At 38.1% G+C, this 16,451-nt stretch overlaps 1 protein-coding gene across 1 annotated transcript; it reads right to left on the reverse strand.

The window, feature by feature from the left end:
* Positions 1-385: 385 nt before the first annotated feature.
* cidea.L (cell death inducing DFFA like effector a L homeolog) lies at positions 386-15,926 on the reverse strand. Its single transcript, NM_001094989.1, is given in 6 exon segments — positions 386-753; positions 815-1,603; positions 3,702-3,883; positions 5,315-5,461; positions 6,326-6,476; positions 15,856-15,926. Coding segments are annotated over 5 exon segments (666 nt in total). The 5' UTR covers positions 15,909-15,926; the 3' UTR covers positions 386-753; positions 815-1,470.
* Positions 15,927-16,451: the final 525 nt, after the last annotated feature.

A 16,451-nucleotide genomic window follows, 5' to 3' on the forward strand; every position in this document is an offset into this window, starting at 1 on the left:
TACGGTACATGATTTCGAAGCAACGGCACACAGGTGGTGATTTGGGATATTCAGGTGTCCATGGCATTTATAACTAGAGGGGTTGACGGCGCAGAGGATGAAATTTCTGGACAAGCCCTTGCGCTAAGCCTTTCAGGTGACCATTCAGGCAATGGGGGCACTAATTCTGGCAATTTGACTCCCATCTCCCAGTCTACAAAATATCCAAAGTCCCAAAATAGCCCTGTGTGTTACTGCCCTTAAAATTCAGTCAATCTAAGCCAAAATATTTGAATCTCTTGGCTTTTTTTCTTTTTATTCATACAAAGTTTGGCATTGTTAATTTTATACTTCACTGTAAATGTGTGTAAACATAAAAAAAACTAAATTGTCCGACAAAGCCACCCAATAGGAAAATTGTGGGTTTATTGGAAATGTTCCCATATCAAATCATGCATTTTCATAAACCTTTACATCTTATACCTAACAAAATAGGCACACATATATATATATTGCCATTAAAATGTAAACAAGGACTTAAAAAAGAGAAAGTTAAAAGTTAGCTTTGCAATAAAGCACAATATGAGATGATCAAGTAGCATGTTCTATTGGATGAGAAGAGGTCAATACATCAGACAGATCCTGGGATGGCAGAAACCAACAGCCACATGAGATATGAAGTCTGTGATAATGGAAAAAGATTTTCCCATGGTAGTAGAGGCAAATTAGCAATGATCATACACTCCAAGTGATGGAACAGACATATATATATATATATATATATATATATATATATATATATATATATATATATATATATATATATATATATATATATATATATATATATATATATATATATATATATAGTTTTTGTATGCACTTTTGGAGTGGAGCTTTTTATTTAAAAGAAAAACATCTCTAAAATTCCATTGTACAGACAATTTTGTTGAATAAATATATTATGCCACGTAGCAGCAACTAAAGGTTTCTAGCAGCACACCATCTAGTCAATACATTCCCTTTTAAAAACTAAATAGAGAAGGCTCTTCTTTGTACCGTTGAGTTCTGTAAACAGCTGACACAATAAGTTATGGAGGTGTACATCCTTTCAGTAAACAACTTCTTCTTTACAAGTTTTTGCAAAGCAAATAATACTTTGAGTTCCTTTAGGTCCCTGAATAAAGACTCTCTCTTGTCACAGTTAGATCGAGCCAATGACTTGCTTAGACAAGAGGGTTTTTATAAATTAGTTTTACCTGTTTAGATCAGGCACTACAATATACAAAGATTAGCTCAAAAATCAAAATTAAAAAGTTATATTTATACAGAGATACAAAACGTGAAAATGAGTACATTTGGTAAACATCGACTGATGCATCGGTTCATATGGAAAACATGGAATAGATCACTTCCATTGGCCGGAATTTGTCACAAGTGTGATTCATCCTGGTGAAATGGAGCCACGTACAAGAAGGTTCTGCTGTGGTGCTAGAAGCGATGTGACCTTGGAGTTGGATTCTCTTCATCGGAGCTCTCGGTCCACTGCATTACAAAAGAGCCGCCGTGCAGAAGCAAATGGCCGGTAACCTGGGCCAGATAGGAAAGGCCACGTATTAATTGCCTAAAATACAAAATAAGGAGGTTTTTGACTACAGGACACCAGAAATGAAGACAGATATTATTGCATTAGGTTTAGTCTTACTCAACCACACAGTGAATGCTTGGGTACATATTATTCTGACAATAAAGCCTTTCACAGCATAATGATGGCGAGAGAGAGAGAGAGAGAGCCATAAAAACTTCACACTGCCACAGATTCTCAGTGAAGTAACACAAAATCTTATTCCCCAATATTTGACTTCTCAGAAATATGTAGAACCCCAACATGCAATATAAAAAAAAAACAAAACCAGGATTTAGAATGCCAATAAGCTCAAATCATTAGTGTACAGGACAATATGAGACTAAATGTCTGTGTCAGTAAATCCTGCTAGGACTGTAATGATGATATGCTGGCAGGTGTCAGCAGGGACTTAAAGGAGCAGCTGCTCTTTGCCCAGTTGTACCCTGGAAGACCAGCTGCTTTATAATATAAAGGCTTTTATTTGAAAGATTAAATCACTGGCTTTATAACTAGATCTAAATTTGGATCTGGTTTGATGAAGGAAATACGATGGGACATGGGTTAAATTAACAAGAGAAAAATTAATCTGGGTTGTGTAATAAAAGGCACAAATGTTTGGCCAGGAGCAGTAACCTATAGCAACCAATCAGCAGGAAGCATTTACTGGTCTTATAGTTGCTATGGGTTACTGCTCCTCTGCAAACGATGTGCCTTTTATTTAGGGATGCACCGAATTCAGAATTCGGCCAGGATTCGGCCTTTTTCATCAGGATTCAGATATGCAAATCCTAATTTGCATATGTAAATTAGCAATGGGAAGGGAAATCACGTGACTTTGTCACAAAACAAGGAAGTAAAAACATTTTCCCATTCCCACCCCTAATTTGCATATGCAAATTAGGATTTGTATTCGGTTTGGTATTCGGCCGAATTTTTTGCAAAGGATTCAGGGGTTTGGCCGAATCCAAAATAGTGGATTCAATGCAACTTTACTTTATTACATATGGCAGAGAAAGTACTTTTTACTATTACGGTACCATTAAATACACGGTTATGGATACTTGTAACTCTCTGGTCCAGACTCATACTGACAATGGCAGTTGCTTTGCATGAATTAAAGAAAAACTCTTTTTCCTTCTCCCAAAATATCCAGATGTCTGTAGAGGATAAATTCCCATGCTGCGCACACCAGCCTGGACTAACCAATAAGCATGGTGACCCTGTGAATAAATACAATCCACACCCCAGCTAGCTGCCACTAGTCAATATATCAATTGGTGATACATCCTACAGATACATATAACACAGTGTATAAAGTAGTGATACCTTCTACAGACACAGTTATAGGGTATCTAGGGAAAGAATTAAAGGCAGGAATATGTTCAGGGTGGGGGAAAACTTTGCCCATGTTACCACAGAGTTTCTTAACTTCCTCTGATGGTGGAAGAGGCATAAGATGGCTCTCTGTATTCTAGGGTGCTAGATGAGATCAACCTCCTTGTATGTTCTACATTTTTTTAACACAGACATACATGATCCTAATAATTGAGAAGAAACCATAATAATCTGCTTCTGACTTGCATGGATGATTTTTCACCACACCTTAGGCTGGCAGAGTCTCTGAACCCCTCCCTTACATTGTTCCATGTTGACATCATGAATTCTGGAACTTTCCACAGTATCTGTGCACCAAAAACATGGAAAGCAGAGAGACCACAAACCCCAGAATCCAAGCGTAGAACTAAATACACAGCAGGCAAAATGCCAAAAATCGTCTTGTTTGTATGTCAACACAAAAAACAGGTGCTCCTGTAGTTAGCATGAGCTGACTCCCCCCCAGTAAGTTGGGTTTCTCTGATCCCAAGTAGCTGACTTATATTCAAAGCCAAAATTCCCATCAGTTACTTGTGCACACCCTAGGGATAACTAATGGACCCTCGTCATATTTACTGACTCTGCTTCACATTCAAACACAAGGGATTTTGTTCTTCTCAAATCAAGAGACACATATCCGTTTCACATACTGATGACATAGCTTCATCTGTGGGTGCATCTGTGGGTGAAGATGGACTTCCCTCCCCTTGATTCTACTCACCTCAACATCTTTTTAGCGCCAAGAAACTGAATGTCCCAGGATACGGAATAGATCTCATAAAAAGTTGCTTTAATGTTAAGACAGCCACCAAAATCCTTTGGGTTCAGTTTGTACAAATCAAACATCAGGTTTGCTATTCCAGTCTTCTTCTCTTGCTGGGCTACACGTTTAGCGTTTCTTTCCTAGAAAACAGAAATTACAACATTGCTTTCAAATGTCTTTCCAAGTACTCTCCTTCACCAGCCTGTGGAAAAATCTGTGCCCCACATTTTACTTAGCTTTCTATGGGCGTCCCAGGCATAATATAACAATACAAGAGTTTAAGCAATACATACATTTTGGTAGCTTTAGATACTTTAAGCACAGCAAAAAACAAATCCTTATATATATTGACAAAACCCTGCAGCTTTTTTCTTTCTAGCACAACCATGAGGTATTTACTGGACATTACAGAAGTGATTGTGCCACCTAGTGTTTGGTTTTATTTTTCTTGTTTGGCTTTTTATTCCAAATTCAGTAGTGACACTGACCCTTTCAACAAGACTCATCTCTTTAAAAGACCTCTAAGTGCCCTGAAGAGAAAACCGACCCTGTGTGTGTCCACTGTGGTATGAAATCTCACTTGTATTATAGACAATAGATGGTAACAAACCATACTTTTAATAATTAGAAAATGACCCCCAGAACATAATACCTTGTAAGCATTGGATTATCAATGTTTTTATTAATTTGTTTGCTATATATTATTAATTTTATTCCAGATTGCACTGTTGCTAATTTTCTAATTATAATTGCTATTTTATATGATTTTAACTAAATTTACTTCTGCATTTGAAATATTAAAGATTAACTAAACTTGTCATGCCCTCCCTGAACCGATACCTTAGCTGGTGGGCCCCAACTGCTATGATTATTTTGCTTTTTAACTCACCTCTGTAATTTCCCCTTTGCACTGACCTCTCAGGATGCTGTCTTTAGTGATGCTTTGAATGGGTTTATATGGTAATATAACTCTTTGATGGCCAATCTAATAGCTCTCCTTTAATTCCTAAGCAAAGTGATAAATGTGCAGAAAGTGGCTTCATATGATTCTTGTTGGTATAACTATTGACAAAGCAACTGATACTGGGATATATTGTACTTATTACATTTTCTTGCAGTTTATCACCTTTGTTGTTGCTATTACCAATTGCTGGCATGCCTTTACATTAGTGGGCCCCTTCTGTTCTTGTGGTCATCGATCATAACACTGATGCAGGTAATGGTCTTTGGTCTCTGTAATGTAAGGTTATACTTAAACCTTTTCTACTTCCGACCCTCAAGGTTAAATTTTGTGCCCCCTTGGATTATGTGGATAAAAGGATTACACCATCCCATATGTATGACAGAGCAGACATTTCTTAATCCTAATACACCCCTGGATCCCCACAGTGTGGGTTTTCAGGATTTCCTCACATGAACTCCATTGAGTTAAGGCAGATCTCATTCACTTGGAGGTTTACATAGAAGGAGATATGTACTATTAGAACAGTCATGCATTTACTGTAACACAAAGTTGGGTTATAATATCCACAGCAGAACAGAAATGTATTGTATCAGCAGTGCTTACTTACTTGTGTCCACTTCTGTTTTGCCTCTAGCAGCAAAAACGGCGTGTTATCCTCCAATGACTGAAAGAATTCCTCTGTGTCCACTACTGTGCCATCCTCCTCCAGCACAAGAGTTGCCAGGTCAGAGTGTATAAAGAGAGGTTCACTGGCCTGTAGAAAAAAATCATGTTATTACACAGATGGCTGGAGAGAGATGCCAAGAATAACGTCTAACATATAACGCCAGAGCTGCACTGGTACAGTATCCATGGCAAACAACCTATATACAGTGGGATTCTTAAGAACTTATCTGTTATCTATTATGTATCATGTGTTTGCATGGATGCCCCATGGCTACACAGCAGCTTATAATAGTGTTTCTAAAGCAAAACACACCAGTTTTACCAGTGCCGGGCAAAAGTACATTCCAAAAGTGTCATTCCATTAAAACACTCATTTTTTGGTGTTACTGTTCCTTTAAGGCAGAGATACCCAACCAGTAGCTTGTGAGCAACATGTTGCTCCCCAACCCCTCGGATGTTGCTCCCAGTGGCTTCAAAGCAGGTGCTTATTTTTGAATTCCAAGGATGGAGGAAACTTTTGGTTGCATAAAAACAGTTGTATTGCCAATTAGAGTTTTCTGTAGGCTGCCAGTCCACATAGGGGCTACCAAATAGCCAATCACAGCCCTTCATTGGCATCCTCAGGAACTATTTTCATGCTTATGTTGCTCCCCAAACCTTCTTACATTTGAATGTGGCTCAATGGTGAAAAAGGGTGGGGATCCCTGGTTTAAGGAGTCAGTTCTATAAAAAGGATAATAAATAATTATCTCAAGGTTTGTTCCAGGTCTAGCAACTCACAGAAATCAAATGTTTGCCTATAAACTAAAAATCTAATCATCTATCATAATTAATATTCTACCTTTGTAGTTGTTCACTGTAAATAGGGGTGATACAAAAAATATGAAAGCTGTAGAGACAGTTGAAGTGAGTCATACAGGAATGTCCCTATGACATAAGAAAACTAATGTACCTTCTCAATAAGCTCCTTTAAAGTGCCTGCCATAATCCCCTTCTTGCTGCTGCGATCATAGTTGGAGACTCGGAAGGGTCGCTGTGGAGGCTCTGGAAGGGGCGGAAATAACACTCTTCGTGTCAGTGATGTCCCTACGTTAGTAACAGATCTGCAGATGAATGAAGAGAAATATTATGGAACCAAGGAAAATATATGTGCATTAATAAAATCTTGATTTTATATAGTAGTGATAATGTTGCAAGGTCACCAACAAGAACAGCCAATCAGATGGGGAAAGGTAGAGCATTAGGGACAATGGCACCTGGGAGGGGTCATCATTGCAGACTTCTCAGGGACAGTCACAGTAATCCAGCACCCATCACTAGTAAGGTATGATATTTTTTCTTACAATATGCATTTAAAGGGGTTGTTCACTTTTTTTCAGTTCATTTGGTTTCAGATACATTTAGTTGATAATTTTTTTATTTTTGTCCCTGCTAAGCATAACAGGCAGCTGTTAGATTTGATACAATAGTTGCTAATACTCCAGAGATGCTGCAGAGAAATGTATCAACTAAATGTTGCAAAATTGTAACAGTTCAGAGTCTGCACTTGAATTACTGAGCTGTCAGACTGAAACACCAGAGACAGGAACATAGATTTTTGGAAAAACAGTCATCAAAAATGAAAAGCAATGGAAAAAAAATCTATTTCTGGAGAACAATCTGAAAACAACTCAACTGAAAAAGTGATTAGAATGTGAACAACCCCTTTAGGCCAGAGACACGGGGAGATTAGTCGCCCGGCGACAAATCTCCTCTTCTTCTGGGCGAATAATCTCCCCAAACTCACAGGCAACTTCCCGGTGGAAAGGCAGTTCGGGGAGATTAGTCGCCCCCGAAGAAGAGGAGATTTGTCGCCGGGCGACTAATCTCCCCGTGTCTCTGGCCTAAAGGGGTTGTTCACATTCTAATCACTTTTTCAGTTGAGTTGTTTTCAGATTGTTCTCCAGAAATAGTGTGCACACACAGCATTTCCCATTTAGCAATATGTGAAAAAGGTGCTGCAAGAGAGAATGTTTTGATTACCACTGTACTATTTGCACAGAACACCCTGGGTGCAATTAGCCTAAAGAGTCAGGCACTCTTAGGCTAAGGGCACACTAGGCGATAGCGCCGCGATTTGACTCGCGGCGACTTTTCGCCGCGACTTTTAATCCGCAATCGCTGGGGAAACTTTTGCGCTGGCGTCTATGGGGAATCGCGATCGTAAAAACACACGCGGAGATCTTTTTTCTATTGTCGCTCGAAATCGCCTCGCTAGGCGATTTCGAGCGACAATAGAAAAAAGATCGCCGCGTGTGTTTTTACGCTGGCGATTTGTCGCGATTCCCCATAGACGCCAGCGCCAAAGTTTCCCCAGCGATTGCGGATTAAAAGTCACGGCGAAAAGTCGCCGCGAGTCAAATTGCGGCGCTATCGCCTAGTGTGCCCTTAGCCTAAAATAAACCACTTTACTTTAATCTGATTCCCAGTCAGTCTTGGTTTAATGTAAATCCCATCATCCTTTTAAGGAAATCGCATCATTTGAATATGACAAGATGTCAACATCTTCCAAGCAAAAGATCAAAGGCAGAAAGCTGAATAATAATAGTACTGATGTATAGTACATGCAGAATATTAATGACTTGTGAACTTTTCCCCAAGCTTCAGTTTTTTCTCTCCCTTTAAACATCTATTTGGCATTTGTACAGAGGAAATTCCTAATACTCAATAGGGACAAAAGGCCCCAGACAAAAGACTAGACTAACCACCAAACTGTTTTGAATTTATCTCATTGAGGAGACAAAGGTGCAAATTCACTAACCTCAGAAAATTCGCAAGCGACGGCTTTGCTCACATCGCAACACCAGGCATAGAATCGCCAGAACAATGTTAATTCACTAAAATACGAAGTTGCGCCCAGGGCACCGAACGCAGTTGAGCTATCGTTATTGCGCAAGCAAAGCGAAGTTGCAATAGCGTTGGCTAATTTGCATATGGCGGGAAGTTAAAGTTGAACGTATATGTTGCAGCAAATACATTACACTACACAAGCCTGGGAAACCTTAATAAAATAAAATAGAGTTGTTATATTACCTTACACATGAGCCCAGTGTATAGTTTATGTTCCATATGTTAGAACCGGGGAAGCTGGTTACCCCAAAAAGAAAATTACGCTCTTTTTCAGCCTATCGCCCTGAAAAAGGAAAAGACGCTAGCATTTTTTGGGACTTAGAAAAATTTTTTTAGCAACTCCTACTATTTGTGTAGTTATGTCCATTTGCCAGAGCACAAATTCACCAGGCGTTAGGGAGCGAAGTACCGCTAGAGTTTATCTCCTTCGCTAGCGAATTTTCGCCCGCGTTAGTCACTTCGCCCTTTAGTTAAATTTGTCTTTTTTGAATACCAAGCCACACATAACAGTTATTTTCAATATTTCTTAGGATGATTTAGATAACCAATATTTATTGTGTACATACACATACACTGGAAAGTGTACAAAATGTTGATTTATAGCTAAATAACAAATGAATGAGAAGAAAGTTCAGTGTACACACTGATTTATAACCTCATCTTTCATTAGAAGAATGTATGTCTTCTAAACTGATTATGGGAAGAAAGCAGAATATCATCAAAACAAATGGTTTAAAGGGCGGTTCAGCTTTAAGTCCACTTTTAGAATGTTAAAGAATGGCCAATTATAAGCAATTTTTCACTTGGTCTTCATTATTTATTTTTTATAGTTTTTCAATTATTTGCCTTCTGACTCTATTTAGCTTCTTCTGAGTCACGGAAAAGGTTACAAATAATTTTGTTATTGCTACTTTTTATTACTCATCTGTCTATTCAGGCCCCTCCTATTCATATTCCAATCACTTATTCAATGCATGGTTGCTAGGGTAATTTGGACCCTAGCAACTAGAATCCTGAAATTGCAAACAGCAGAGCTGCTGAATAAAAAAGCTAAATAACTCAAAAAACACAAATAATAAAAAATCAAATCTAATTGCAAATTGTCTCAGAATATCACTCTTTACACCCTACTAAAAGTTAACTCACAGGTGAACAACCCTTTTAAAACAACAATGCGCATGATTTAGTTACGATCATTCCATCAATGAGATATTTCAGTCTTTCTAGTATTCTGAAAGTCTGAAATCCCTGAGCTCTCCTGGAGCACAACACAGAAGCCTGATGGTCTTTACTAATGAACAGCAAAAGAAATAAGCAAAACAAACGAAGACAGATCCTTTTACTTTCTCTTATGCCTCCAGTTTGTAAACTATACATTACCATTAACCATACATTATAAAGATAATCAACTCAAATTTACCAACTGGACTGATTTGGGAAACAATTTAAAGAGTTCTGCTACTGCAACATGGGCAGTATAAGTGCAGGCCGAGAAACTACCTTTCCGCTCTCTGGTGTGTTTGCACCCTGAATCACTGCCTCAGTCTGGGTGTCAGTGTGTATCCCCTAGGCAGAGTGTATCCCCTAGGCAGAGTGTATGAACAAGCAGGGAGAGAATCAGGCAGGAATTGATGTCACACCAAGCTAATACGGCAGCTGCTATCCTAAACAAACAGAGACAGTGTCTAGAGCTGTTTACTCAGGTATGGAAAAGCATTCTAAAGAATAAAAATGGCTTGTACTGTCTGTTGTGGCTAATCTATTGGCAATAATCTGCCTTGGTAGCTTTCTTTCTCCTTTAATGTGCCAACTTGCCAGGCAGGGGCAATTAGAGACACTAGAAAGAAACATATGACAGCTGTGCAACACGTAAAGCATACATGGGAAAGTCTGCAGGCAGCACTGATCCACATAGGTACTGTGCACAGATATGGATGTGTTTGGCATGGGACCCGTTATCCAGAATGTTGATTAAAATTGAGTCGTTGGGAGATGGCCTTCCCGTAATTCTGAGCTTTCTGGATAACGGATCCCATGCTGATGGCACATGGTGGACACTATAGTAGCACTAAATATATTAATTTATTGGCCATGATGGAAGAAGAGGCTTCAAGGGAAAAGACATACACTCACTGGCTGCTGAATTCAAACACAAAATCAGGTTAGTCTCTCTCTCTCCCAATTGACCTTCTTTTCGACAAGGAAAAACGTTTAGAGATTAGCTGTTCCTTAAATAAGAAGTTTAAAAATTCAACACCTGTTTCTACACTCAACCTTCTAATTTTGTAATTCCATGTCCCACTATTCTTCTTCTGAGTTGCAGTTTCTGCTCTTCTTTATTATACCATCAGTCTCCATAATTACATTAACAGCCCTGTTACTTAAAAAGAATTTACCATCTGTTGGTTCTTAAAATAGTGCCCAAATTTCTAGGTGCCTGATGCATAATCTTCTCACGAGCACCACACCCCTACAGCTGCCCATTTGCCTTATAGAACATCACTATTCTAGAAGTCATGAAGGCTTCCCTAGGCAACAAGCTGGGATTCCTGCTACGTAGAAACAGTGCAGCTAAGAAATCCACATTTCAGATCTGCCAAATGATTTTACGGTTTCATATGATGCAATTCCCTGCACTCCTTTTTCACAATCTTTTTTGCAGTACAGGATCTTGAAATTCCAACTTCTGCACCTTTTAGCCATGTTTAAAGTCGGGCTATTGCCCACTTGTTTCCCACAGTAACACCAAAAACGAGAGTGATTTAAAGTAATTATAATAGAATGTGCTGTTTCCCTATACAGGTACAATTGATGTGTTTGCTTAAAAAAGACTACAGGTATGAGATTAGTTGTTCTGAAACACATTGTCCAGAATGAATTCTTTGAATTACAGAAACGCCATCTCCCGTAGACTCCATTTTATCAAAATAATCCACATTTTTAAAAATGATTTTCTTTTACTCTGTAATAATAACAGTACATTGGTCCTGATCCAAACTAAGATATAATTAATCCTTACTAGAAGAAAAAGAACTCTGTTGGCTTTATTCAATGTTTACATCATTTTCTAGTAGATTTAAGGTATGAAGATCCAAATTGCGGAAAGACCTGTTATCCAGAAAACCCCAGGTTCCATGCATTCAGAATAACAGGTCCCATACCTGTACTACAGTTTATATAAACAAGCTGCTGTGTAGTCATGGGGGCAATCATTCAAAACACAGGTTACATAGCCGATGACAGAAGCACTCTGTAGAATACCATTGTATTCTATTACACTTCTTGTCTGCCAAGTAACATGTGCCTTCTCTCCTTTTCAACTTAAATGGCTGCCCCCTTAGCTGCACAGCATCTTATTTAAACTATAGTAGAGTTTCAAATCAAACACATAACTTTTACCAATGCAGGCTAAAAGTACATGATATTTTATTTTTTACTTTAAATCACTCTTATTTATTATTATTATTATTTATTATTACTTTTATTTTTTGGTGTTACTGTTCCTTTAAGAAGCTGCTGTGCATCAAGTGCTGGGGGTAACTAAGTGCCTTCTTGTAACAGTCAGTGCCCTGGCAAGCACCGAGTCTCACTAAAGAGAATACGTCATACGGTTGGTTAATGAAGGAGACTATATAGCGGTATAGTGGTAGTAAAAATGGATTTTAAGAAAAGAACACATATATGTGTGTGTATGTATAATGGACACTACATGGACACACAGCTCTATACAGGTATGGGAGCTGTTATCGAGAATATTTGGGACCTGTTATCCAGAATGCTTGGGACCTGGGGTTTTCCCAGATAGAGGACCTTTCCATAATTTGGATCTTCATACCTACTATAAAAACATTTAAACATAAAATAAACCCATTAGGATGGTTTTCCTTCAAATAAGGATTCATTGTATCTAGTTTGGATCAAGTACAAGCTACTGCTTTATTATTACAGAGAAAAAGGAAATCTTTTAAAAATTTGGATTATTTAAATAAAATGGAGTGTATGGGAGATGGTCATCCCATAATTCGGAGCTTTCTGGATAGCAGATCCCATACTTGTACCATGTACAAAAGCACAGAAAGCACAAGCATTATGATAAATAAAATAAGTAATTACAGGTATGGGACCTCTTATCCAGAATGATCAGGACCTGGGGTTTTCTGGATAAGGGGTCTTTTCTAATGTGGATCATTATAACTTAAGTCTACTTAAAAATCATGTAAACATTAAATAAAACCAATAGTTTTGCCTCCAATACGGATATCTTAGTTGGGGTCAAGTGCAAGGTACTGTTTTATTATTACAGAGAAAAGGGAAATAATAAAAATGTGAATTATTTCATTAAAATGTAGTCTATCAAAGTTGGCCTTCACGTAATTAGAATCTTTCTGGATAATGGGTTGCCGGATAATGGATCCCATACCCATTAATATTCAGATAATAAATGCCATGTGGTAAGAGACAGTAGAAATGAGATCCCTGCCCAGTCTGATGCGTTATACTGGAAGAGAAGAATGAACCTGTGAGTTCATAATGAGGAGCATATACTGAGGAGTCAAATATGGGCAATTTAGCCTAAACTGCCTCTCTTGTGTGTGTTTACAGGCCCAAAACATCCTGAGTCAGAGAGAAACAAACTTATGTCTTACATTTGTAACATTTAAGTCTGAACATGGGCATTGATAGGGCAACTCTGCTTTACTGCTTGACATCATTTTAGAATGTAAGCTTTTTAGAATGTAAGCTCTTTTGATCAGGGCCTTCTTAACTTCTTGTATTCGTTATAGGTTGTAGTTCTGTAATCTGTATGTTCACTGTATACGCCGACGCTGAATATCTTGGTGCTTTATAAATATAGAAGAAGAAGAAGGAAGAAGAAGAAAGAAGAAGAGTGTAATAAGATATCCCTATAGTTTCCAGATACCACTGGAAAAAACAAACACTTGGGTTCTGTGTAAACTGCATGTGTATCTTAAAACTAATTATAGCTTATGATAAAGCACTAGTCCCCCTGAATACTATGATGCTTTGCTTCTCCCCTGCAGTGGTACTGCTCCCTTATAACAAGGTTACAGTTATATAAATACATCACCCTGCTATCATTACATCAGTATTCAGATAGGGTCCAACAAGCAGCCTCCCAGTCACTGCTGAGCCCCACAGTTTAGGAGCCTATAAAGTAGAGTCAATGGAAACCAGTGTTCCTAGGAGTACGGAGGAAGCAAAAGAGAAATACAGAGCTGTAAATCCGAATTTTTTTAGTGATAGATATTCCAGACCCTATTTCAAAAGGAACACTGTTAAAAGGGTTGTTACCCTTTAAATTAACCTTTAGAATGATGTAGACATTGATATTCTGAGACAATATGCCATTGGTTTCATGTTTTATGGTTTTCCAGTTATTTAGCTTTTTGTTCAATGGCTCTTCAGTTTGAAACTTTAGCAGCTCTCTGGTTCTTAGGGTCTTGTTTACCTTAGCAACCAGGCAGTGGTGTGGATGAGAAACATGAATACAAGAGGCCAGAATAAAAAGATAAGGAATAAAAAGTAATACAGGTATGGGATCCGTTATCCAGAAACATTTATTCATTATACTCCAAATTACGCAAAATATTTTATCAAAATATATATATTTTTTTAAATGATTTCCTTTTTCTCTGAAATAATAAAACAGTACCTTGTACTTGAACCAAGATATAATTAATCCTTATTGGAAGCAAACCAGCCTACTCGGTTTATTTAATGTTTACATGATTTTCTGGTAGATTTAAGATCCAAATTACAGAAATATCTGTTATCCGGAAAACTCCACGTCGCGAGCATTCTGGTCCGATACCTTTAATAAAATTGTAAGCTCACAGACCAATAGTTTTTTTGGCTGCCTTTTCATTTCTTTTTCCCTCATTTGAAAGGAGGAAAGATTTACAAAAGGAAGGCAAATAACTCGAAATATATATATATATATATATATATATATATATATATATATATATATATATATATATATATATATATATATATATATATATATATATATATATGATGAAGCTCAATTGCAAAGTTACTAGGAATAGGGCATTCTATAACACACTAGAGGGTTACTTATCAAAGGTTTGTGATGTTTTTTTATACCTCAAAATAAACTCACAACTGGAATTTTTTCTTATTTTTGAAAAAACTTGAATGTAAAAGACTCGAATAAGTGCAATCGGGTGAAAAACTCAAAAACTATATTTTATTGAGTTTTTGGCAACAAAAACTCAAATCTCTTGAATTTATTGAGTTTTCCAGCACACAAAAAAAACTTGAACATCATGAAGTATCTTCAAATGGTTGAAGGGACCTCTATTTTCAGATTCAAGCTATTTCCAGCTTTGAGGGCATACTAAATCTCAAAAAAATTTAATTTATTTTTTAAAAAATCTGAGGTTTTTTTTTACAAGGTCTTTTGCTGTAGAATCTGTACTGGAGGACAACTTTAGTTTGCACTTCCCCACCCCCACTTCAGTCTCATATTCATGATAAGTGACCCTGTGGCAGCTCACGGGAGGGACAAGTCCATTAGCACATGCAAATAATCTTTATGGGCGTTTTGACCATGGCTGTGGGGAATGAGGGACCAAGAGAAAACATTACATTCGGCCTACAGGCAAAACAGTACCTGGGATCACAACAGAAACAAAGAGAATGAAATAAAATGATTATTATGCCAACAGAAACCAGCACATGTGTATCAGCACGCCCAGCCATATGCATATGCAGAGAAACTCCCACAAATAGCTGTATCAAGTTATTTATAGTATAGTATAATGCATTACATATAGGATAACACATACACATAAATATTTGTTCCTCAGAGGTAACTATTAACTGATACTTTGGGTGCAATTACAGCTCAGAATGTAACAGTCCCATAATTAGTTGTTGTGAAAGTGTAGTGTAACATTTTTCTGATGATTTCTGTGATGGTGAAATGGATTTAATTCACACAGCAGAGCAAATACACACTGTACAGTCCCTTTTACACTACGTGTTTCGCCTAGAGCAGCTCAGTACAGACAGTATTCACAGCAGCTGAGTCAGGGATTAGTTACAGTAGGAAATTGTGCAACAGCATTAGTGATGTCACCATGAGACCCTAATGACATCATGGCACCCCAAGACACCCATCTGATAGTTATCTGATAGTAATCTGAGTAATGTCACTCACAGGGAAGGAGATGGGATGTTACCCCAGGCCCCTGAGTTTGTGAGTTTGATACAGAAATGTACTGGGCAGTTCACCCACAGCAATCCATACAATGGTAACTACACTATGTACTGATATAGGGCAATGTGCCCACTTCTACTGCTCTCTGTATATACCTATATTTATTTAATAATAAATAGCCTGGGGAAGGGTGAGTATATAATTTACTATTCCCAAACGCTTCTACATTGTAAGAGACCAACAGGGCTGAAGACTACTGATACATCAATATATAAACAATCCAACAAGTGGCCCTGTAGCTTATACACCTCTCAAACAGACAGACATCCACTCTGTGCCCCTGCCCCATCCCTACGGAAGCCCATTAGCCTAACGGCACATCTCACCTTATGAGGGACTTGGGGGACAAGGCATTAGCGTAGTCGAGAGCGCCCTGCATCTTTCCAGTCAGTTCAGCGTATACTGTACCCCCGGCTCTCTCACTGCTGCCACATCCCAGGCAAGGGGAGGGGGAGCGGCTTCACCTTTCACCTAGTCCTGTGAATGAGAAGCTACTTACTCCTCCCCCCGCCCCACAACAACAACAAAAAATTTTTTGGTGTTCTCACACTAACTGCTAATTTACTCTGACTGCGCCCGAGGCCTTGCAGTTACTGCGCAACAACAGCGACACTTAGCGGCGCCCATTGCGAATTGCAAGCGTTATACTACACTGTGACAGGAAAATGTTATCACTAGCCACTTATTAACTGGTCTTCATTTTTTATTTGATACAGTGTTTCAATTGTTTGCCTTCCTTTTTTGCCTCTTTCCAGCTTTCAAATTGGTGTCCCTGACTCCTACAGCTGGAAAACTATTGCTTTGTAAGGCCACAATTATATAGTTATTGTTACTTTTTATTCATTTCTATTCAGTCCTCCTCTAGTCATCTTCCAATCTCTATTCAAACTGCAGTCTGGTTGCTAGGGCAACTTGGACCCTT

Source organism: Xenopus laevis, chromosome 6L (assembly GCF_017654675.1).
Source record: "Xenopus laevis strain J_2021 chromosome 6L, Xenopus_laevis_v10.1, whole genome shotgun sequence".
Classification (NCBI taxonomy): domain Eukaryota; kingdom Metazoa; phylum Chordata; class Amphibia; order Anura; family Pipidae; genus Xenopus; species Xenopus laevis.